Source organism: Mustela putorius, unplaced genomic scaffold, assembly GCF_011764305.1.
Source record: "Mustela putorius furo isolate JIRA1106 unplaced genomic scaffold, ASM1176430v1.1 tig00000275_pilon_pilon_pilon, whole genome shotgun sequence".
NCBI lineage: Eukaryota > Metazoa > Chordata > Mammalia > Carnivora > Mustelidae > Mustela > Mustela putorius.
Window position 1 is genome coordinate 2,245,969 of NW_025421341.1, and position 26,285 is coordinate 2,272,253.

Consider the following 26,285-nt stretch of genomic DNA (forward strand, 5'->3'; position numbering starts at 1 on the left):
GGAGCACCACTACTGGGCCACACGGTAGCTGTAACGTTTGAGGAACTAGCTGTTCTCTGAAGCAGCTGCACCACTTTTCATACCCCCAAGCGGTGAATGAGGGCAGGATTCCTCCGCCAATTCACGAGCACTTGCTATTACCTGCCGTTGGGGTGACAGCCACCCCGTGGGTGTGAGGCGTACCTCACTGCGGCTTGGATTTGCATTTCCCTAATGACTAATGATGTTGAACATCTTTTCATGTGCTTATTGGCCATCTGTATATCATCTTTGGAAAAATGTCTATTCAAATCCTTTGCCCACTTTTGAATTAGTTATTTATCTTTTACTATTGAATTGTAATAGCTCTTTTCATTTTCTGGATCTGAGACACTGATCAGATATATGACTTGCAAATATTCTTTCCCATTCTGTGGGTTGTCTTTTCACTTTCTAAACAGTATCCTAAGAAGCATGAAAATTTTTACCTTTGATGAAATTTAATTTACTTTTTTCCTTGGGTCACTTTTGCAGAATAACTATATTTAATAAGCAAATCAGATTTGGGGCACACAAATGTTTGAAAACCATGGAGAAGCCAAAGGGAATGTAAAATAGTAAACCAGTTTCATGCCTTAAAAACCATTTAATAAAATTACATTAGGTCTTCTGACTTGGTAAAAGTGTCTGGACACCTAAAGTAGTATCTGGTCCATATTAGACCCTTAGGAAATCTTTTTTGAGTGAACAGAAACAAAGCACAAGTAGAGCGTTGAGTTCAATTACTTCATAATTTTTTTGAAACATTGAAAATAATGTGTCTAACACTGTTCTCAGCACTGTGAATAAATCAGTGACCAAAAAAAAGAGAGAAAAATCTCTGAGCTCATGGAAGTTGCCTGCTGTCTGAGGACGATGGGACAATAAACATGAGAAATAGATTTTATGGCATGTTAGATGCTGATAAATGCTACGAAAAGAAGAAAAAGAGAGTTTAAGTCAAGAAAGACTGGAACTACTAGTGGGGTGAGGGCCTGTTGTATGTAATAGGGTGGTCAGCGTGGGCCTCACGGAGAAGGAAAGATCTGCTCAAAGGCAGCAGGAAGCCAGTGCACAAGATCCGGGGACGGACTCCAGGCAGGGCGAACAGCCAGGAGGCCTGTGCTGCCGTGAAGGTGAGCGGGCGTTCTCACACAAGAGGCAGCCTGACGGGAGCCAGGAAAGAGGGACACGTACGAAATCTTGTGGGTCACCAGAATTGTATGTTTCATCCCTCCCAGTGAAGTAGAGTGCTCTTGAAAGGTTTTGAGCTGAGAATTTAAACTCATTATATTGCATAAATATCAAAAATATAAAGTTATTATGAATTTCATTACACTAAAAATTCCATTTCTAAATGTCCTTTTGTAATTTTTATTTCTACAGCACATGGTTTTAACATAGCACATTCCTATTTTCTAGATTTAACTACATTATTAAAATTAAAATAGCTATATTATTTGCATATTAAAAATAAAACATTTTTCTTTAACTTTCCTATAATTCTTTGTATTAAATTATTTCTGATGCCTTATTTTATTATATTCTTTCTCTCCTTCCTTTTTCAAGTTTTTTTTTTTAAAGATTTTATTCATTTATCTGACAGACAGAGATCACAAGTAGGCAGTGTGGCAGGCAGAGAGAGAGGGGGAAGCAGGCTTCCCGCCAAGCAGAGAGCCCGATGTGGGGCTCGATCCCAGGACTCTGGGATCATGACCTGAGCCAAAGGCAGAGGCTTTAACCCACTGAACTACCCAGGCAGACACCCCCCTTCCTCAAGTTTTTATAAGAAAATGTTCACCCATATTCCTCTTCCCACAAAGAACTTAAATATACTTTCAATATATTTTTATGCTTTCAAAACTGGTTTGTTTTGCAGTTGTTTTGGCATCTAAAAATACAAGTAAGTAATGCAAACAAATACATTCTTTTCTTATAAAAACAGCTTCTTAAAAAGTATTCCATCTAAAAAATTATTTGAAATCAAACTAACAAGAATTAAGTCACGTAAGGGAGATTGTCCCAAAGTGATACCTACTTAGAAATATCTTTTTTTTTTTTAAAGATTTTATTTATTTATTAGACACACAGAGAGAGATCACAAGTAGGCAGAGAGGCAGGCAGAGAGAGAGGGGGAAGCAGACCCCCTGCTGAGCAGAGAGCCTGATGCGGGGCTTGATCCCAGGACCCTGAGACCATGACCTGAGCCGAAGGCAGAGGCTTAACCCACTGAGCCACGGGCACCCCTAGAAATATCTTTTAAGTCAACAAAAATTTCTAAAAACAGGAGATAATCCTTTTTAAATATCATAAAATATTTTAGTGTTAAATATTCTTTTAAATTATCTTGATTATTGGCCTCCATAACGCCAAATAGCTGAATGAATTTCAACAATACAAACTTCGAAATGCTTCTTTTTACCCAGTTGTTGCCATGGTAAAATCTTTGTTTCTTGCATAATCATATTTCAGTAACACAAAAATTTACCTCATGAACCCAGAGACGTTTAATCACTCTTTTGGTTTCTGCTGTTTCTGGCCTTGACAGGCAAACGCCCTGAATGACACGGGAGAAATCACGGAGGTTGAACAAGTAGTGAGATTTAGCGGGAGTAGGCAGGAGATTCTTCATGGCTTCCTTATACAGAGTCATCGTACCGTTAACAATTTGTGCGGTCAAATCGAGAAAATCATCTGGAAATTTATAACTTAAAATAATGTAATAAAAAAAGAAAATGTTAGCATATATGATACTTAAATGATATTTAGCATGCCTAGTGTGGAAATTATTCTGATTAAATAATTGATTTAATTTATAAGATTGCCATTTCTTAATAGTAATAATAGAATTTTAATTTATTTTAAAACTACTTGCCATTCATTATTTTATTTTATGATTAAAGAAACTCCATGGGAAGGCAGGACTAGTGTCATGGACTTAGAAGTACTTAAATAAGTGGACAAAAGAGCCAGCTGAGGGACCCCGATAATATAACTCGAATCCGGCATCCGCTAGACAAATCACTTTCACCCTTTAGCACTTTCAATGGCATATAAAAGGAATCCCTGAAGAACACTGGTGAAATGAGTATTTTCAGAGAAAATGGGAAGGAAATAAAAATACAGAATATGAAAAAGAGGAAAAGAAAAAAGAGAATTAAAAATAAAGCGAAATAGGATTTTTAAAAAGGAGGGCAAAGGGCACAATTAGGGTAGAAAGAACATGTACAGTGAATATCCATTGGGGAAAAACTGACTATCTTTAATTTCTGGCTTGACGAGGAGCCCGATGTCTGTCTCCATCAGCACTAGACCGGGCAAGGAAAGACAATTTCTTGAGAAAGGATATCAGGGAGCTGAGACTTGCACTGCCCAGGTCCACTTGGCTCCCTGACCTCTGCATACCACATAGAGAAACGCTGAAAGTGCAGAGCTAGACAGCACCATTTCCCCTAGGGTACAGGCTCAAAGGCTATACCCTTAGATATGAATCTCCTTGAGGAACTCAAGAGACCTACTACAGGGTATCAAAGTCACAGGAGAAACTTAGCATACATCTTTCTAGCATTAATTGTATTACACTGGTGAAAATTCAAAACATTAATAATTCCACCATGGACATACTACATAGCAGAATGCCAACTTTGTATGTATTTTGGGGGCTAAAATTCAAGACATCAGACAAAGAGACAGATACTGTGGCCCCTTCTTGCGATGCTCCCATACTTGGAGATGAGAGCGCCAGAGGGGCTGCTTTATCTAGAAAATATCCAGATCTTTATCTTTACCTAGAGATGTTTTCAGGGGATAGTTCAAGAAGTATTACTTATATTGATACGTTTCCTAACGACTGTATACCCACTAATGAAAAAAGAAACGCACTTTAAATTACTTACCAGATTTTAAAATGCCAAGTTAAGATTCTAGAGAAGATTGCAAACATGGATTTATCACTAAACTCATTGATTGTTATAATATTGAAATGTCTCATATATCTGGGTGTTACTGGATTTCGACCACCACCTAAATATTAAAAACAGTAACTCTTAACAATGTTACTACTACACCCTAGAATACCTTTTCCAATATTTTACAGCATAAAACAAGTTGAAAGATGGACAAATTCACAGCATATTCACAGCACACAGAGAAATTAAGAGTACTTGTTTGGTTAACCCTGACCTAAAAACAGTTTTCCCCCCAACCTCAACACATTGTTTTTCTAGTCGAATTATCTGACTGAGTTCTTGAGTCGGGTCAATTTACTAAAGAAAATCAGACCAGACAGAAAACCACCTTCTCTGTGACTCATATAGCCCAAAGCAGTAAACTAGAAACATCCTCATTACAATACAGCATTAAGATACAACATTATAAAATGGGAATATTGCATGCAATATTGGCAAACATGTCTCATCAAACTTAGATTCCTTCCCACATTGCTGAAGTTCAGCACAATCTTGGCATTTAGCCTAACTCTTTCCCCTCATCCTAAAATGAATTTCCTAAAGTTGAGTCTATGTGGTTCATGTGGCTACTTCATTGACGACTTGTATTTTTAAAAATTTAGATTGTCTCACTTTGATAAAATAATGATTACACTTTCAAAGATGAAGCTTTTAAAAAAGATTGTATGTATTTATTTTGAGAGAGGGAGCATATAGAAGTGGAGGGATGGGCAGAGAGAGAGAGAGAAAATCGCAAGCGCACTACACGCTGTGTGTGTAGCCTGACTCGGGCTTGATCTCATGATCCTGAGATCATGACTTGACTCAAAATCAAGAGTTGGACACTTAACTGACTGAGCTACCCAGAAACCCCTCACATATGAGGCTTTAATAACTAACTAGGAATGTACCATCATTAAAAAAATCACCGGTATTATTTTGTTTAAATATATAGACGAATCTTATTTTTTTAGAAAAGCAAAGAGAGGCAAACCACAAAACAGACTCAACTGTAGAGAACAAATCGAGGGTTGCTGGAGAGGAGGTGGGTGGAGGATGGGTTAAATGGGTGATGGAGATTAAGGAGGGCACTGGGAAGAGCATGGGATGTGGCATGTAGGTGGATGAATCACTAAATCCTACACTCGAAAGTAATATTACACTGCATGTTAACTAGGTAGAATTTAAATAAAAACTTGAAAGAAAAGAAAAAAAGCATTTGAAGTGGCCCGGTAAGTATGCTGAGAGCAATTACTGACTCAGAGCAACCTGACTGGGTTACAGGTCAAGAGATCAGTGGGTCAGGAGGCAAATACCAATGAGATTCCCTGAAGCCATGATATATGGTGAAAAGGAATTTTTAAAGACTAGAATACTGGCTTCAGTTCAGGAAAGAAAAAAAAAAAAAAAAACAGTTAAGAATGTCCAGTTTGTTGAATCAAGCTACTATTAACCCATCATAAAAAAGTTTCCCCTGACTAGATTCTTTCAAGTTTATCAATTTCCCTTGGGAAATGTGAAGAATCTTTAAGGGTTAATTCTTTTGGCTATTTGCTTCTTAAATTCCTCTTAACAGCCTGTGTAAATCCAAAGACTCATTTAATGGGACGTGATTGGGGAAGAAACAGGAGTTTCATACAGTTGGAAGAATTAAGGACTATAACACAGGGAAATGAGCTGCTTCACAGGGATCTGGGTCCTTAGAATACAGAGAAAGGAAGTGCAAAGTTCCAGAAGGTGGGAGAAAAAGGATCTGGAAGAACTGGTAGGAGAATGGCCCCAAGGAAGGCAACCCACTCTGTAGTGTTGACCATTATAGTACATTCCCACAGGCCCCAAAGTACACACTAAGAAGACAAATACACAAGAAACTGTAACTCAGTCCAGTTGGGTTTCTCTTTCTTTCTCTAACCATCTCTCTAGGTATAGCCACAGTGAGTCAATTTTAGTAATCACAAACTCAGAAGACGTACCTGGAGGTCCCATAGCGCACATGATTTGAATGTCTACTAGTTTAATCATAGAGCAATCTTTTAGGTCATACCAATTCCAGTGATCTAACCATTGTCTAAGTAACTCAATGGGAGGCTGAGCCCCATATACTTCCCGGGCAGGCATATTGACATCATCTACAAAGACAACCTGAGAGTAAAAAAGAAGCAATATTAAAAAATATTAACACCTTAGTATATTGTCCAATTGTGTAGACGATGTTGAGGCAAAGAATTAGATTATCTTCTTGCACATACATATGTGAGAAACGTTGGTCTCTTTTCAAATAAAAAATAATATTCCCTAGCATCCATGCTTCTAAGGAATAGGGAAAGTCTCATTACTAACCTTTCTAGGTTAAGAATTGAGGATTTATTCATCTTCTCACCCAATTTGTTTATCAATATGCCTCCTCTTTTTCCTTGTACAACTTCAATACATTAAAGTAAATGAGAAAGGTAGGATTTTAAGAATGATTATAACATTGGAGTGGTGACAAGTGAGGTTCAGTAGGGTATTTGTGGCAGAGGAACACAGAGAAGTCAATTGATAGCTGGTTAAAGTTCTACAGGAGCAAGCAGCAAGACTCTGCTGAGTAAAAATGTTCATCAGAGAACTAGAAAGGTAGATAATTTCCTAGCTGAATATTCTACTTTTTAATTCAAAGGGCAATTGCTTGTTTTTAATGTCAAGTTGCCTAATGCACATGCAGATATGAACAGACTTTAAGGAAAATTGAATCAAAATTAGTGATTAAAGGGGCGCCTGGCTAGCTCAGTGAGCGAAGCACACCGCTCTTCATCTTGGGGTTGTAAGTTCAAGCCCCATGTTGAGTGTAGAGGCTCCTTAAAAATAAAATCTTGAAAAAAAATTGTGATTTAAAAAACAACAACAACAACATACAAAAAGATGTCAAGTCCTAGTACAGTTGGTTTCCTAGTTCTGACTGTTGCAGAGGACATGCAGACTCATGCCGTACCATATACATATAGAAACAGAACAATTACCATTCTCTTGCCCAAAGGAGGACCAAAAACTCCCTTTCTTCTTTTGTCCAATTTTGACATGATAATATTCTGAGTCTGAGCTGCTGTAGTTTGTGCCGAGAAGTTAATTAGCAGAGGCTTGTAGATTTCTTTATTGAGTTGATTCAGAAGAAAATTCTATATAACAGGAAATAACAAAATGAACCATAGTTGGAATTATGCCCTGACATTTCAAAATAAACACTAAGCATCACTGTCGACAGACTTGAATTTAGAGTGTCCTAACATTGCAGAAGAAGAGATGGAATCAATCGAGATAACGGTTACCATACCGTGGTGTGTCCCTGTTTGTCCACGCCCTGTGCATGTGGCTTCTCTGATTTCCAAAGCCACCACACAGAGTACCTTGTCTTCTTAACGTTAAGTCATGGGGACTCAGAGGCTAAGCAACCTGCGTATGGTCTCAGGGGTGGGGCAAGAATTCAGATTGCCATGTGTCTCTTTCCAAATCAATGTTCATTTTATTATAGTTTTTTATCTCTCCACTTAAATACCAAGTTTTCTGACTTATTAGTGAGGAAGCTTAAATTGTATACCTGCATATTCAAAATGGATTTCATTGGAAAGCAGGTGCAGTCACACTGATTCTGAATCAAGGTGTTGTGTTCTACAAATCATCTTGTAAAGAATAATGACATAGGAAAATATTTACATTCTGTTAGGTAGAAAAAATGAACTAAATTGCAAAGTATGTTCCCCATTTTGTAAAAAGTTCCTTTGTTTTTTTTTTTAAAGATTTATTTATGTATTTATTTGAGAGAGAGAGAGAGATTACAAGTAGGCAGAGAGGCAGGCAGAGAGAGAGGGGGAAGCAGGCTCCCTGCTGAGCAGAGAGCCGGATGCGGGACTTGATCCCAGGACCCTGAGATCATGACCTGAGCCGAAGGCAGCAGCTTAACCCACTGAGCCACCCAGGCACCCTCTTTGTTTTGTTTTGCTTGTTTGTTTGTCTGTTTTTGCCTGGGCAGTTTTAATGCCTGGGCTGAATTTGGGATGAGGATACAAATGACAGGAGGCTTGATTTTTCTCCAAGCGCTGCCTTTCACAATGTCAAGTCTCCATTCCTTGACTCTTGATGGTATCATGGGTAAATCCCTTAGCTTTCTGTATACGGCTCAGAAAGATCTTTTTTTGTTGTTTTTTTGTTTTGTTTGTATTTTTTCTAATTTAAATTCACATTAGTTAACATATAATGTAGTACTGGTTTCAGGAGTAGAATTCAGTGATTCATCACTTACGTATAACACCCAGTGCTCGTCACAAGTGCCTCCTTAATGCCCATCACCCATTTAGCCCGTCCCCCAACTTGGTCCCCTCCAGCAACCCCGTTTGTTGTCTATGGTTAAGAGTCACTTATAGTTTTATGGCTTGCCTTCCTCTCTGTTTTTTAAAATTATTTATGTTTTAGGGAGAGATGTGCAGGGGGAGGAGCCGAGAAAAAGGGAGGGGAGGGCGGGAGGGCGGGAGAGAGGGAGGCAGAGAGAGCAGACACCCCACCGGGTATACAGCCCCACATGGGGCTCGATCCCATGACCCCAAGATTATGACCTGAGCTGGAATCAAAAGCTGGATGGCCCAACCACCTGAACCACCCAGGCACCCCTCCCTCTCTGTTTTTATTTTCTTTTTCCTTCCCTTCATCTGTTTTGCTTCTTAAGTTCCACAGATGAGTGAAACCACTTGGTATTTGCCTTTTTCTGACTGACTTATTTTTCTGAGAATATACTCCAGATCCATGTTGTTGCAAATGGCAAGAGCTCATTCTTTTTGATGACTGAGTAATATTCCTGTGTGTATATATATGTGTGTGTGTGTGTGTGTGTGTGTGTGTGTGTGTGTGTGTGTACCACATCTTTATCCATTTATCAGTTGATGGACATTTGGGCTTTTTCCATAATTTGGCTATAGTTGATAGTGCTGCTATAAACACTGGGGTGCATGTGTTCCCTCAAATCATCATTTTTGAACCCTTTGAATAAATACTAGTAATGCAATTGCTGGGTTGTAGGGTAGTTCTATTTTAAATTTTTGAGGACCCTCCATATTGTTTTACAGAGTGGCTGCACTAGTTCCCACCAACAGTGTTAGATTCCCCTTTCTCCCCAAATTTGCCAACATCTGTTGCTTCCTGAGTTGTTAATTTTAGTCATTCTAACTGGTGTAAGGTGATATTGTGGTTTTGATTTGTATTTCCCTGATGCCAAGTGATATTGAGTACTTCTCCAGGCATCTGTTGGCCATTTGTACATCTTCTTTGGAGAAATGTCTATTCATGTCCTCTGCCCATTTCTTTACTGGATTATTGATTTTGGGGGTGTTGACTTTAATGAGTTCTTTATAGGTTCTGGATACTAGCCCTTTATCTGGTATGTCATTTGCAAATATCTTCTCCCATTCTGTAGGGCTGCCTTTTAGTTTTGTTGACTATTTCCTCTGCGGTGCAGAAGATTTTATCTTTATGAAGTCCTAATAGTTCATTTTTGTTTTTGTTTCCCTAGGCTTTGGAGATATATCTAGCAAGAAGTTGCTGTGGCTAAGGTCAAAGAAGTTGCTGCTGCCTGTGTTCTCCCCTAGGATGTTGATGTTTGCCTGTCTTACATTGAAGTCTTTCATACATTTTGAACTTATTTTTGTGTATGGTGTACCAGTGTGGTCCAATTTCATTCTTTTGCGTGTCACTGTCCCATTTTCCCAATACCGTTTGTTGAAGAGACTTTTTTCCACTGGATACTCTTTCCTGCTTTGTCAAAGATTAGTTGATCATAGAGTTGTAGGTCCATTTTTGGGTTCTTTATTCTGATCCGTTGATCTATGTGTCTGGTTTTGTGTTTGTACCATATTTTTTTATGACCACAGCTTTTCAATACAGCTTTAAGTCTGGAATTGTGATGCCTATAGCTTTGCTTTGCTTTTTCAACAGTCCTCTGGCTATTTGGGGTCTTTTCTGGTTCCATACAAATTTTAGGATTATTTGTTCTTGCTCTGTGAAAAATTCTGGTGGTATTTTGATAGGGATTGCATTAAATTTGTAGATTGCTTTGGGTAGTATAAACATCTTAACAATATTTATTCTTCCAATCCATGAGCATGGAATGTTTTTCCATTTCTTTGTGTTCTCTTCAATTTCTTTCATCAGTGTTCTATAGTTTTCAGCATACACATCTTTTATCTCACTGGATAGCTTTATTCCTAGTTATCTTATGGTTTCCAGTGCAATTGTCAATGGGATTGATTCCTTTTCTGCTGCTTCATTGTTGGTATATAGAAATGCAACAGATTTCTGTACATAGATTTTATATCCTGCCACTTTGCTGAATTCATATATTAGTGCTAGCAATGTTTTGGTAGAGTCTTCTGGGTTTTCCACATAGAATATCATATTGCCTGGAAAGAGTGAAAGTTTAAATTCTTCCTTGCCAAACTGGATGACTTTTATTTCTTTTTGTTGTCTGATTACTAAGGCCAGGACCTCCAGTCCTGAACAATAGTGGTGAGAATGGACATCCTTGTCATGTTCCGGACCTAGGGGGAGAGCTCTCATTTTTTTCCCCATTAAGAATGATATTCACTGTGGGTCTTTCTTATAGGGTCTTTATGACATTGAGGTATGTTCCTTCTATCCCTTCTTTCTTGAGGGTTTTTATCAAGAAAGGATGTTATATTTTGTCAAGTGCTTTTTTTTTACATTTATTGAGAGGATCATATAGTTCTTATCCTTTCTTTTATTAATATGGTGTATCATGTTGATTGATTTGGGGATATTGAATCACCCCTGCAGCCCAGGAATAAATCCCCCTTGATCATAATGAATAATTCTTGTAAAGTACTGTTGGATTCTACTAGCTGTTGGATTCAACTATCTTGTTGAGAATTTTTGCATCCATGTTCATCAGGGATATTGGTCTGTAGTTCTATTTTTTAGTGGGGTCTTTGTCTAGTTTTGGAATAAAGGTAATGCTGGGCTCACAGAAAGAGTTTAGAAGTTTTCCTTCCATTTCTCTTTTTAGAACAGCTTCAGAAGATGTATTAATTCTCCTTTAAATGTTTGTTAAAATTCCCCTGGGAAGCTATGGCCCAGAACTCTTGTTTGTTGGGAGATTTTTGATTATTTATTCAATTTCTTTGCTGGTTATAGGTTCGTTCAAATTTTCTATTTATTCCTGTTTCAGTTTTGGTAGTTTATATGTTTCTAGGAATTTCTAGGAATTTATTCATTTCTTTCAGATTGTCCAATTTTTGGCATATATTTGCTCGTAATAATTTCTTATAATTATTTGTATTTCTGCATTGTTGGCTTTGATCTCTTCTCTCTCATTTGTGATTTTATTGACTTGGGTCCTTTCTCTTTTCTTTTTGTTAGGTCTGAGTGAGGCTTATCAATTTTGTTAATTCTTTCAAAGAATGAGCTCTTAGTTTTGTTGATCTGTTCTGCTGGGTTTTAAAATTTTCTATATCATTTATTTCTTCTCTAATCTTAATTTTTTTCCCTCTTCTTGGTTTTAGGCTTTATTTGTTATTCTTTTTCCAGATCCTTTACGTGTAAGATTAAGTTGTGTATTTGAGACTTTTTTCCTTCTTGAAGTAGGCCCGGTATGCTTCCCTCTTGTGACTGCCTTTGCTGTGTCCCAACTGTTTTAGACTGTTGTGTTTTAATTTTCATTTGCTTCTGTGTATTTTTTTAGTTCTTCTCTAATTTCCTATTCATTCCTTAGTAGGATGTTCTTTAGCCTCCATGTTTTGTCATCTTTCCAAACCTTTTCTTGTGGTTGTTCAAGTTTCATAGCATTGTGGTCAGAAAATATGCATGGTATGATCTCAATCTTTTTGTACTGATTAAGCTTGATCTGTGACACAATATGTGATCTATTCTGAAGAATGTTCCATGTCCACTTGAAAAGAATGTATATTCTACTGCTTTAAGATGAAATGTTCTAAACATCTGAACATTTGTTAAGTACATCTGGTCCAGTGCGTCATTCAAAGCCATTCTTTCCTTGTTGATCTTCTGCTTAGATGATCTGTCCATTGCTCTGAGTGGGGTGGCAAATTTCCTACTATCATTGTAGTATTATCAATGAATTTCCTTATTAATTGATTTATATATTTGGGTGCTCCAAATTTGGAGCAAAATATTTACAATTTTCCAATCTTCTTGTTGGATAAACCCCTTTATTGGGATATAGGGCTCTTCTTCATCTCTTATTACAGTCTTTGGTTTAAAAATCTAATTTGCTGAAAAATGTATGGCCACTCCAGCTTTCTTCTGATAACCACTAACATAATAAATGTCTCTTCACCCCATCCCTTTCAATCTCCAAGTGTCTTTGGGTCAAAAATGAGTCTTGTAAGCAGTGCATCAATGGATCTTGTGGGTTTTTTATTCATTCTGATACTCTATGTCTTTTGATTGGAACATTGAGTGCAATTACATTCAGAGTAATTATTGATAGATATGAATTAGTGCCATTGTATTACCTGTACACGTGCTGTTACTGTAGATCATCTCTGTTCAAGTCTTTGCTGCTTTTGGTCTCTCTTTCCAACTCACTGAGTCCCCTATAATATTTCTTGCAGGGTTGCTTAAGTGGTCACAAACTCCTTTAGTTTTTGCTTGTCTGGGAAACTCTATCTTTCCTTCTGTTCTGAATGACAACCTTGCCGGATAAAGTATTCTTGGCTGCATATTTTTCCCCTTAGCATGTTAAATATTTCATACCACCCTCTTCTGGCCTGCTAAGTTACTGTGCCAAGCTGCTGCTAACCTTATGCATCTAACTGTGTGGGTTAAGAATGTCTTTTCCTTAGCTACTCTCAGAATTCTCTACATCTGTATTTTGTAAATTTCACTATGATACGTCCTGGTGTTGACCTGTTTTTGTTGATTTTGAGGGGAGTTCTCTGTGCCTCTTGGACTTAAATGCCTGTTTCCTTCTCCAGGTTAGAGAACTTTTCAGCTATAATGTGTTCTAATAAACTTTCTACTGCTTTTCCTCACTCTTCTTCTTCTGGGACTCCTAAAATAAGGATATTCTTATGCTTTATGGAATCACTGAGTTCCCTAAATCTATATTCATGATCTAATAGGCTTCTTTCCCCTATTCTTTTCAGCTTAATTATTTTCCATAATTTCATCTTCTGTATCACCTGTTTGTTCCCCTGCTCCTTCCATCCTCACAGTGATTACATACAGTCAGGTTTGCATCTCAGTCATAGCATTTCTTTTATTTTTAACCTGATTAGTTTTTAGGTCTTTTATCTCTGTAGCCAGGGTTTCTCTAGTGTCTCCTATGCTTCTTTCATGTCCAGCAAGTGTTCTTATGACTGCTGTTCTAAATTCTTGTTCACATACACTGCTTATATCGGTTTTGAGCAAATTCCTGGCTGTGACTTCTTCTTGATCTATTGTGGAGAATTCCTCCATCTTGTCACAATGTCTAGGTTTCTGTCTTTTGTGTGTTATGAAAGCTTGTTATGTTTCTTGCCCCTGAGAGTAAACGTGTATTAAGAAGGAGTCACAGGGGCGCCTTGGTGACTCAGTGAGTTAAGCCTCTGCCAGCTGCTCAGGTCATAGTCTCAGGGTCCTGGGATCAAGCCCCACGTCGGGCTCTCTGCTTAGTGGGGAGCCTGCCCCCCTCGCTGGCCTCTCTGCCTTTGTGATCTCTGTCAAATAAATAAATAAAATCTTAAAAAAAAAAAAAAAAGGAGTCACACACTGTCCAGGGGTGGGCACTTCTGAAATTGTTTTTCACGTGTGCTATTTGCACTCTGCTGTTGTGTTTTGGCTGCTCTTTCCCAGAGGCTGGTCCTCTGCAGAGTTCCTCCTTGCTTGCAATGGGGAGTGTTTAGGCCTTTAACTAGGTATGCTTTGATCTTTTTGTTAAAATAAACCTGAAAAAAAAAAAAAAAGCCTCATGCAATAAAAAAAAAAAGAGAGAGAGAGAAGGAAAGACAACAAAAAACCTTACACAAACAAACAAAAAACTATAAACCTGATTCTAAAGTGGGGGGGGGGGTGGGAAAGAAGGAAAAAAGAAAAAAAAAAAGAAAAAAGAAAGAGAGAGAGAGAGAGAAGCTTGATCCAAAAAAACAAGAAAAGGAAACAAACTAATAAATGAGCAAAAAACCCTATAAGCCCAATTTCCATCCCCACCCAAAAAGAAAGAAAACTAAAAGTTAAAAAATAAAAAATATTTTTTAAGAAGCCTGGTCTTATTTCCACCAGAACTGAAATGACACTTTGGAGCACTCAGTGATCAATAATCTGGTACATGTGCAGGGGTCTGTGTTGTTCCTCCCAGGGAGAGGCTGCTGCACAGGCTCATGGCCAGACCTACCTTTGGAAAGATGCAGAGGGGTAGGGTTTGGTGGAATCATCTGCAGCCTCCACTGGAGGCGGTGTTTCTTTCTAAAGTCCAGCTGTCCTGGTGGGCGTGGGTACCGGCAGGGAGAAACGGGATGTGTGTGGAAGACGGTGTCTGTCACCCCGTCCTCTCCTCCCCAGGCAGGTGACCTCAGGGCCACCACCTTTCAGGAGACACTCACACAAATAATCTCCCCTCCTGTGTCCTGGCCCTCATCAGGTCACCACGCTCAACCCGTCTGTGCCCGGGCCATCGGCATGCCTGGTGCCACAGTTCTCCTATGTTTCATCTTGGGCACACAGCTGGAATTCAAAACTCCAAATCTTAAAGGACCCAGCAAGGCACAGACCCCCTCTCCTCTAGGGGAGAAGAGAGCTAAGCCCAGCACATTCTGTCCCAGAAAAGCAGTTGCATGGACATGGCAGTGCCTGGAGTCTATGGTGAAGCAGTGAAGAGTCCCCACCAGGCTATCTGCCCTCAGCCGGCACCTCTGTCCCCTGCTGCTGAATGGCCACTCAGCAGCGCCCTTGGAGAGGCAATGCCCTCTTCCAAATGTACTCTGGGAAGGTAAACATTTGTTCTCTCCCAGTGTGACCAGGGACACACATGGTGTCTCGAGCCAGCCCTCCACATTGCTTCCTCGCCCGCCCCCTTCCTCTCTCCCTGACTTCTCACCACAAAAAGGGCCCCTTCCTCTCCATGCACCACAGCTTTTCTCTCCCCCATTTCAAGTCTCCAGACTTTGCATCTGCCACATTCTCTCCCTCCTATTGTGCGGATTGTTCTCTTAATCCTCAGATCAATTTTCTAGTTGTTCATAATGATCTGATGCTGATCTAGCTGTGTTTGTGGGTCAAGGCAAGCCCGGGGTCCCCCTACTACTCCACCATCATAACTCCTCCCTCCAGAAAGATCGTTGTTTAACCCCGGGCAAACCAAACCTTGACTTAAAATCTCAGTTTAAACTTCACCTTTTCCTGCTCTTGGACATTCCCTGATGCATCCTGCACGTAAATTATGAGAAGGGCACCATCACAATCTTTTGTGGAAGATATTATTCAATAAATGATACCAGGACACTTGTTTAACTACATGTCCAAATATAGTTCAAAAAGATTAGCAGATTTAATCAAAATATAAAATCAATAAAGAACTGGAAACAGGTACTGTCATAAAGTGGGTGACGGAGAGCCTATAATGTGAAGGACCACTGATGGCTTCTTTGGGCTCCTCTACTTGCTTTGCCCTGTCTTCCTACCCACTGCTGGATGGGGGACAGAGCTAGACGAAGAGAGACAAGAGTCCTACCTTACTGGCATCACTCTGGTTCTCTCTTAGCTAATGCGGTCTTGCCTGCTGTCATGGAAATCTTCCAAACATTTGCTCTTTTAGAGGAGCAGAGCTACGAGATCTTTAGCAACTCCAAAGAGATACCCGCACTGTACAGTTCTCGGCCATAAGGGAACTAATGGAGCTGCTGTGGGCCGTCATCTAGAATGGAGCCCCAAGAAAGCTGAAGGCCACTTATCTTCCACACACTTTCTCCAGGTGACCCTGGAGAAACCTGCACTTAACTCTCATGACAAAGCTGCGGGTGCTACTCACTATTAGCTCCAGCCAGTTTCTGCCTTTAGAAATCTGGAACTAGGGGCAAGAACTGGCCTTTGTTCAGTATGACCTTCTAAATACAAGGGAACCAAGACTATGTAGAGATACTGAGATTTTGGACATTATCTGCTACAGCAGCTAGCATTTTCTTACCAAACACACAATGGGCAAGATTCCAGAAGTCAAAGAAAATCATTTTTATTACTACATAGTAATCCTCCATATACTAAACAATTTTGAAAATTAAGAATTAAACACCTTTTCCTTTCAAGGGATATGAAATCTCCATCCTAATGAGCTATTTTAAAGGTATAATAATTTTAAAAGGTATAATAATTTAGTGATATAAAATGGAATCATATCTTTAGTCCATTCCTAAAATAAATAGGCAGTTAAGAATTCTCTGTGGCTACATCAACATATTTTAATATTTAAAAATATGAAATCTACTATTTCAGGTAGTTAAAAAATAACATTCTTAAGAATATGATAGATATTTTAACATTTAGATTTCTTTAATACTTACAATAATATAAACGCTCTTTCCAGTTCCTGTCGGTCCTACAAATATTGAAGGCTTTTGATGGGTGGTCAACAATTCCATTAAAGCAGAGCACCGCACCGTGTCCAGAGTTGGTACAATGATTTCATTAAACATCACATCCTTAGGAATTTGAGGAGCTTCTGCCAATTTCTTTACCCATGGTTCCCATTTTCCTATTCCCTGTTTATAATAAACAGCCAAATGATGAATGTTATATTATAAAATACTTCTAAGAGCTCTGTTATTCTGTGCCATTATAGAAAAGATCAAAGATCAAGATGAAAAACAAAACAAAACAAAAACTACAACAAAACAAAAAAACCACTGACATTTACATATTTGTGGGTTTTTTTGGTTTTTTTTTTGTTTTTTTAAAGATTTTATCCATTTACTTGACAGAGATCACAAGTAGGCACAGAGGCAGGCAGAGAGAGAGAGAGAGGAGGAAGCAGGCTCCCTGCCGAGCAGAGAGCCCGATGCGGGACTCGATCCCAGGACCCCGAGATCATGACCCGAGCCAAAGGCTGCGGCTTAACCCACTGAGCCACCCAGGCGCCCCTACATATTTGTTTTTATCCTTTAAAACACTCCACCCTGAGTTTGAAAGTTAAATTTTGTGTTAAATTGTGGAGAAACTAGGCTTTCATATGAATAAAAAAGAAATGGCAATGCTGTGATATTTCTAATTGCTGAAACTACTGATTACGTTAAACCAAAGATCAAATATTTTGTACAAATGTTAATTTTTTTAATGAACTAAGAAACTAGACTAATTAGTGCATTAAATAGTAAAGAATTTTATTCACTAAGTGTTAACAAATATAGAATATTTTTCCCTAGAACATCAGCTGCATGTTTCTTGTACTTTTATTAATGGTAGATATAACATAAGCTTATAATTTTATGTGAGATTTTAAAAAAATTGTGGTTTTAAAAAAACTCCTAAAATTTACCTTCAACCATTTTTTAAGCATACAGTTCAGTAGTGTTAACTCTATTCAACTTGTTGTTCAACAGATATCTAGAATGGATAAGATTTCTTCATGTGAGATTACTATTATGAATTAACATTATACTATATTTTTGTATCCAACTTGTCAACTAAAATTTGTATTTCCTATGCAGTCTTTAGAACAAATACTTCCAAAAATAACATGTTAACTCTCTTGCTTTAGAAAAACATCACTGCTCTCTTCATTTCTACAGAATTAAATTTAAGATCCTCGTCATTCAAAACACAACAGAATTCAGACTCCTTCCTCCATGCATCTACAGTCCAGCCTCACTGATGGACTCACTGTTTCCCAACATGCCCAAGTCCCTGGATCTTCCCACAGGGCACTCTTTTGGCCTAGAGTGTCACATGACATTCTTCTGAAGAGGTTAAGAAATCACCGAGGGCAGCACTGTGACTTACTCATTTTTGTAACCTCTGGCACGAGCTGTGCATATAGTACAGGTGTTTGTTTGTTTGTTTGTTTGTTTAGGTGAGTGATTTCACATCAAGTTGAAAACTGTATTGCAAGGAAGTAACTAGAACTTTCTAGAACTGAAGAAGAAACAATGTCCTTCCCTTATTCTTGATAATCTTTTCTAAGATGGATATTTTATCACCATATGGGAAAGGAAAGATTAAAAAATCAGAAAACCTGGAGTGAATACTCATTTAGAGACTTTGTGATACTGGAAGAATCACATATCTCTGAGTCCTAATTTCCTCAATGGGAAGATTTATAAAATGAATCTATCTTTCCTAGTTCAGTGAGATGTTGGGAAACAAATTGAAATGATCATAGAAAAACTTATTAAACTGCAAGGTGCTCTGAAAATGCAGGGTATTGTTAGTAATTGAAATAAAATAAAATAAAATTGGCAAATAAAAGGCTACTATCTTGTGGCTGGCAGGATGAAGAGTGTCTTCTGAGGTAGGCTTGAAGATACATCTCAAGAGCCATAAAAAATTCAAAAACTGATACAGCAAATTCCATTTCTAGGAACTTATTTTAAAGAAACAATCAGATATGTACACAATGCCTTGTATATAAGAATATTCACTAAAGCAGAAAAACTAAGAAAAAACAAAAACAGTCCAATGTGTAAGAGTAGGGAACTGTTTGGAGAGATCATGGCCCATCCAGATAATAGCCTCTAGGGAGGCTTTAGAAAAATAACTTTATTAAAGAAATATTGGTGAGATAGAATTATCTTCTGGGGATATAGTATGAACCACTTTCACTTGAAGCTTCATATTTAAATAAGTATTCCTGAAATTCTCAGTACAGTACTCATGGGAGCTGTTACACGTAAATAAGTAAACAAACACCACCCAGCTTTTATTGTCCAGTGCATTTGGGAAGGGTTGAGTTAACATTAACCCAGCTATGTTCCTACAGGACTTCTTAGCACCTGCGATATGCTAACATGCACCATATGAACCCCAAGAGGGACCCTGAAACAGCATGAACCAAGGGCTGGACTAGGGGTCATACTGTGTACTTGTATTTAATGAACACAACAGGCTCAAATAAGAAATATTTGTCTTATTTCTATCAAAGAGAAAAACAAGGTTCAGAAAGATTACTAGTCCAAGGCTATACAGAAAGAAAGTGGCTTTAAAAGGACTTAAACCCTGATGTGTCTGACTTCAAAGCCAGAGTACCTTCCTCTACTACTCCATGCTGAGTCTTAAGGTAAAAAGTGGTGACAGGGTGGCCGCAGGGCCATTATGTGCTGTGTGTCTACAAGGGAACTCTGTTTGGCTGGTAGTTGTAAATCTTGCTTCAGAGCTCTTACCTCAGTGACAAATTGATAATCATAAATTGTTCCTTTTTCAGGAAATGGGACAGTTAGTGCTTTTGAAGGCATCTGGTCCATGCCACTCAGTAATTTAAACTTATTTCGAGTTAGTTCTGAAATTGGGCCTTCCATTAGTTCTCGAAGAATCTTATCAAATTTCAACCGATCATCATCTTTACAGGAAGCTCCGATGGACCAGATCAATGAAAACAGAAAAATGCCCTGCATTGGAGAGACGAGAAGATGAGTGCATTAAAGAATAACTTTAATGTATTCTTGAAGCTTGAATCAGATCAGCCAGATTAATATCTTTGAAAGAAATTTAATAAACTAATACATAACCGTAGGTTATCTCAGGATTTTATAATAATTAGATTTTAAAAAATTGGATCGCATGTCTTATGAAGTCCTGCTATCAGAAAAGATGACACAATGCAAAATACATGGTGAAACCTTAGAATGATTAGTCTGGTAAATCATGTGATATTCTAAATACGTGGAAGGACCCTGATATTAAAAAAGTACATTGTGATAACTTTTTATTAAGGCAATTGTAATAAGGAATAATCAACCCCCATAAAATACGTGCTTTTTCATTTAAATCTTGATAGTGTTTTCTTAAAAGAACAAATTCATATTTGTTTATTTACCTGTTGTTGTAACAATCTGAGCACGGACTGCATAACAAGACCTATAGCTAGAAATGACAAGACCTAACACTAAATGAGAAAACCTCTTTTCTTTTTCTCTTTTTCTTATTATGTTCAGTTAGCCACCATATAGTACATCATTAGTTTGTGGTGCAGCGTTCAGCGATGCATTAGTTGCATATAACAGCCAGTGCTCGTCAAGACGCACACCTTCCTTCATACCGATCACCCAACCACGTCATTCCCTGCCCCCCACTTCTGTAACCCTCAGTCCCTTTTCCTGGAGTCCAGAGTCTCTCACGCTTTGTTTCCCTCTCTGATTTCAAGTTTTCCCTCCCTTTCTCTGCAGTCTTCCATGTCGTTCCTTATGTGGTTTCAATCATATGTGGACCGTAAGTAATAATATGGAGAAAACCTATTTTTCTGTTTTAAAATCAAATGCCCCTTTTATTTAAGATTTTTTATTGGAGAGAGAGTTGGGGGGAGGGGGAAGGAGAAAGGGAGGGGCAGAGGGAGAGACTCTCAAGCAGACTTCCAGCTGAGCATGAAGCCCAATATGGGGCTCGATTTTGTGACCCTAAATCATGACCTAAGGTGACATCTAGAGTCAGATGCTTCACTCACTGAACCTCCCAGGTGTCCCTAAAGCCCTTTTTTAAATGCCAAACAAGCACAATCTTGACTCCTCTTAAAAGGTCTGCACTATACTTAACCCTGTTTGCCTGCTCCTTGATTACTAACAGGCTGTTTCTCTCTGGAAACCATTTAAAACTAAATTAAAAATTAATTTATTTCATAGAATATATGTAATAAGAGCAACATCTTGACCACCTTAGAAGTGCTACTATTAGCAATATATAATTTTTTATTAGGGAATATTCAAGGGCCATTGATCATTTTATTTGAAAAGTGTTTTCATACAAATTTCTTTCCTCAATGCTAATATACATTTATATTACACACACATATATACACACACATACATTTTATTTTTTAGTTTTTTAAGATTTTATTTATTTATTGGACAGAGAGAGAGATCACAAGCAGGCAGAGCAGCAGGCAGAGAGTGGGGGGGAAGCAGGCTCCCCGCTGAGCAGAGAGCCCGATGCGGGGCTCGATACCAGGACCCTGAGATCATGACCTGAGCCGAAGGCAGAGGCTTGGCCCACTGAGCTACCCATATACTCTCATATATTTTCAACATTTATATCTCAAGAAAAAGGGAAGAAAATCAAAATAAAAAACAAAGAATTATGATTTGAAGGTTGAACAGGAGGCGAATCTTGTTATCTACTGGTCAGGGCTGGGGCACCTGGGTGGCTCAGTCAGTTAAGCATCTCCCTTCAACTTGGGTTGTGATCCCAGGGTCCTGGAACTGAGCCCTGAGTCAGGGTTTCTGCTCAGGGGGGAGCCTTCTTCTTCCTCTCCCCCTGCTCATGAATATATGTGAGCTGCCCCCACCCTCAAATAAATGCACAAGATCTTTAAAAAAAAAAAAAAAAAGGGTCAGTCGTCCCGGGGATCGATCACGTCTGAGGCTGGTTCAATGACCTGCGATCTCAGTAGCAGATCTAGGGTTATCATTGGGTTTCACCCAAACCTCATGATGCGATGGAGCTGACAGTAGGAGAGCTCCCCTACATGCATTTACTATTGGGGGCCCAACTTCTTCCTTACTGTCCGGCCTCTATTTCCAGGGAGAAAATGAAGTTTCTGATCAGGAAGCATTGGGGAGAGCGTAGATGTCTTTCTATCGGAAGATTCAAAGCCAGTGGACCTTACCTCCAGTAATGAGTACGTTTCTCGATCATTTCTCTCTCTCACTTTGATTTCATCAGAAAAGTTATCCATAAAACAGTCTATCAGATTCATTAAGGATCGGACTAAGTTTGTATCTGAAGTAGGAGATAATTCCTGAAAAATCAGGGGAAAGTGTGTAAAATTAACTTCAATTAGGCACTCATTAAAATAGCATCAACTAATACTTATTGAATTGACTTAGTCCTCATGGCCATGGTACCCATGAAGAAGAACTATGATAATTCTCATTTTGCAGGAGGGAAAACTGAGGCACAAATCAATTCCCGAGTCCGGAGTGTGGTATCACTGGCTGTCCTGTCCCACAGATGCACTCTTGAACCATTCCTGCACTGATTCCCAAATTCAAAAATTTACTTTTACATGTTTAGTTGTGTTCATCAATGACCTAGAATCTATCTTATACCAATTTTGTAAATCAAAACACTAAAAAAAAATCTTTGAGCATTAAAATTAATGAATGTGTTTCCAAACTTATTTTATACATCTTTATAGCAGTCCTCATGGTAAACTCATTTCTATGAAATAAATTTGAAAGTCTTGAAGAGCCCAAAATATTCCCAGAGTGCTATAAACACCTTGCACTTCACTTTTTTGGGGGGGAGGGGAGGTCTCAACATGACTGTTTATAAAATAATGCAATAGTGTGTACAGCTCCTAACACCATGCACCATACAACAATTTCTCCATGAACAGGTTGTCTTCTTCCCTCCAAGCTTTCTTCCAACCCTCAGATGATACTGTTTCGTGGTTAACACTTAAGAGTTAACACTCTGTGGGGCATCTGGGTGGCTCAGTGGGTTAAAGCCTCTGCCTTCGGCTCAGGTCATGATTCCGGGGTCCTGAGATCAGGCCCGGCGTCGGGCTCTCTGCTCCGTGGGGAGCCTGCCTCCCTTCCTCTCTCTCTGCCTGCCTCTCTGCCTACTTGTGATCTCTCTCTCTCTGTCAAATAGATAAAGTCTTTAAAAAAAAAAAAAAAAGAGTTAAGTCTCTGAAATGGACTCAGAAGATTAGAAGCAGCCGATCTCATCTGTAGCCGCTGTCCCAGTAGAAACAAGCAGAAATGACAAAGGAGTTTCTAAAGATTGGACCAAGTATTAGTGACCCAACACTAAAATATGAATAGTTATCACTACAAGACACTTATTACTACATGGTAACAAGAGGAGCTCAGAATTTATTTGAGAGGACAAAAGTGCAGAGGACATTTTAGAAGCTTGTATTAAAGTGTGTTTTCTTGGGGTGCCTGGGTCCGTTGGTTAAGCAACTACCTTCGGCTCAGTCATGATCCTGGAGTCCTGGGATCGAGTCCCGCATTAGTCTCCCTGCTCAACAGGGAGTCTGCTTCTCCCTCTGACCCTCTCCCTCTCATGCTCTCTCCCTCTCAAGTAAATAAGTAAAAATTTTTAAGAAAGTGTGTTTTCTCCTTTGTTTCTGAAAAGATATTCATTACATTCTCTGACAATGCCAGGGTAGGGGTGGGGGGGGGGAAGCTGTAGCTTATTTGACAAGTGTAACCGTTTTTGAAACATGATTACTTCAAACTTTCAACACATTTCATGTTTGCTTGTTGTTTAAATTTTTTAACAACCAAGCTTCTTAAAAGAGCAGCGTACCCCACTGTTGTGACCAGGAGCTCCCATATTCAGCCGACTGCCCTGGAGCTCCCTTGCCTCTTCCCTGAAAGTGTTTGGGCCATGCTTGTCCCCATGACCTTCTTAATTGCCAAATCTAAGGGACACGTGCCAATCCTTCTCTGCCCTGACATGTTAGTGGTTTCTGGTAATACCAACTACTTGCTTCTTAAAAGGCTCTCCCCCCCCGAAATTGTAGCAGCACCCAGGATACTATTCTTTGCTCTCTTAATTTTCTTTCTCTTTAGGTAATACCCACTGGCAGGATTTTAAATTCCACCTTCCTTATCTGTACCTTGAGCCAAACTTGTGTCTTGAGCTTTTCTATTTTATTTCCAACAGCAGGAGAAATAACCAGGCCTGTGTTCCTGCATTTGTTCCAGAGCCAAAGTCATCCTAAAAGACCTTTGGTTGACATCTCCCAGAGCAGACATTAAGCATATTTTCCCCACAATTTCCAGCTGGAGAGGGTTTAAGAGCCTGGCTGGAGCTCCATCAACTCTCAGAGGCAGGAGATCCCCACTCAGGCTGTCATTTCTCCCCCACTGTACCTTCCCCACTGCACCAATCCCCTGGATACACTGAAAGAAAGAAAAATGGATTTGGACTTCTTTCAGTCTTCTACCAGGGACTGACTTTCCTCCCTGAATCCCAGGTTTTTCTAACCAACACCAGTCATCTCTAAACAAGGAGATGCGCTCATGCTAAATAGAGCGGATTCCCCATTTAGCCTGCCTGAAGCAACAACGCATTCCTCCATTATTACCCACTACCTCATTCGTCAGATGTCATAAATGAATTACTTTTAAAAATCAGCCTTTTGCTAATGATAAAATATGACAGCTTTATTCTAGGAACTTCAAAAAACAAAAAAAAAATTATAAAAATGGAAACTAAAATATAATAGTCGCTGAGAAATGAGAGAGAACATTTTAGGATATTTTCACCCAGATGTGGTTAGGTGGACCTTTAAGATTTTTTTTTTTCTTGAAGGGAATAGATTAGCATCCATATATTCAAACCCTAAAATGCCTCGTTAAATCTTTCTACTTTAATCAGAAAAGGTTTTAGTTAAGCCAATTAAATTATTTTAATATCTGAGCATTGGTATTAACAATAGACAAAAGAATATATTTGGCTGATTTGGATTTTCCATTTATTCAAGTCTTACAATTCTGATGCCTCTTACCTTCGCATGCTTTCTAATAAATTCAACAGAAACTGGGACCATTCTGTCAAATAAGCCTACTATAAATTCTTTCTGCATGGAACCAATTGCAGCAGGTAGAAGATTTATCCAAGACAACATTAATGGTCTCCAGCCTAACATGTGAGGTTCCATGTAAATCATACCACATCTGGAAACCTGGAAAAAGAATAATTGTTTACCATCAAGGTAATGCTTCTGTAAGAAATATGACTTGGTACATCTGTTTCTTATAACCTTCAGAAAATTCTTTTTAAAAAAGTTTAATTTTATGTAATTTCATGATCTAAATTTTTGTTTATGAATTTACCCATGGCTTTAAAGAAAGAAGAAAATATCCCTGACTCTCAGATGTGTCATGGTAGGTCAACAGATAGGTCTGTTCTTAAAGAATCGGAGTATTGTTAAAATGAATTCTACTAATGTTTTTCTTTCAAAGTCAAGGTTACTAAGCAATAAAATCACTTATAGCATTTCAAATTTATAAGCAGATGTCAAAATTGAGAACTTACAGTAGCAGGAGAAGCGACTTCCAAATCCATTGGTTCAAAAATAAGATTCATTTGTGGTGACATCTGAATGATTTCCCCACTCATCAGACACAGCTTTTTGTTATCATCCAGCACCGTGTTCATATTCTCAATCCACACCGCATCTACTGGTCCATCAAAGATTAACCATTTCCTATCTGGTGTCTGGTTTAAGCATATGACGAATAAAGGACAAAAATTAGTAGGGATATATAAGGAAACAGTCCAATAATGTTTCAAAATTTAAAAATGTAACTCCTAAAATTATTTTCACCATAAAAATGTAAGGGCAGGGGCACCTGGGTGGCTCAGTGGGTTAAAACCTCTGCTTTCGGCTCAGGTCATGATCCCATGGTCCTGGGATCAAGACCCATACGGGGGGGGGGTTCTGCTCAGCAGGGAGCCTGCTTCCTCCTCTCTCTCTGCCTGCCTCTCTGCCTACTTGTGATCTCTGTCTGTCAAATAAATAAATGAATAAATCTTTAAAAAAATATGTAAGGGCATCTTTTGAATAAAGTGTGTGTGTGTTTATGGAGAGAGAGAGATAGGAAGAGTCACCGAAGAAGCCTATATACGCCATGGACAAGACCGAAGTATAACATCTTCTCAAAATCTCATCTTTTCTAATGTTTCTGGACTCATATGTAACATGTTTTAGAAAGCATTATGAGTAAAAAAACATAATTGCCAGAGAAGATAGTTTTCATTCAAAGTATCTGATTCTATGCAGTATTATGTTCATATAGATTAACTACTCTTGGGTGCCAAATCAAGTTTTTTCTTCCCTCCGCTGAATGAATTCACACACACATATCCCGCTTTGGTTGAATGGTTTCGTGGTGATACAGGATATCAGTCTAAGGTTCAGTCTCACGATGATAAACATGACAATATTTGCGCATTGCCTGAACAACAGCAAATGTTCGATGAGGCCCAAGGAATGGCCAGATATTCATGGGGAGTGCAACAGCGAATTCTCCTTTCCAGATCTTACAAAATCTGCTTTTTTGTGCACACAGACGATGCCTTGGTTCCCTCTCAGCAAATGTGGATTCAGGTTGAAGAGGTGAGGGGTCTGAATCCATCCTAACACCTTCCGAGGCCCTGTCGCCAACTGCTTCAGTCTGCAGGACC

At 38.8% G+C, this 26,285-nt stretch overlaps 1 protein-coding gene across 1 annotated transcript in view; it reads right to left on the minus strand.

Moving 5' to 3' along the window:
- DNAH7 (dynein axonemal heavy chain 7) overlaps positions 1-26,285 on the minus strand; it is a 254,346-nt gene that overhangs the window by 112,582 nt on the left and 115,479 nt on the right. The window contains 9 exon segments of the mRNA XM_045078496.1: positions 2,507-2,726; positions 3,915-4,041; positions 5,939-6,107; positions 6,965-7,120; positions 16,499-16,696; positions 19,310-19,534; positions 21,745-21,876; positions 24,604-24,780; positions 25,134-25,316. Of these exon segments, the coding sequence (XP_044934431.1) occupies positions 2,507-2,726; positions 3,915-4,041; positions 5,939-6,107; positions 6,965-7,120; positions 16,499-16,696; positions 19,310-19,534; positions 21,745-21,876; positions 24,604-24,780; positions 25,134-25,316 (1,587 nt within the window).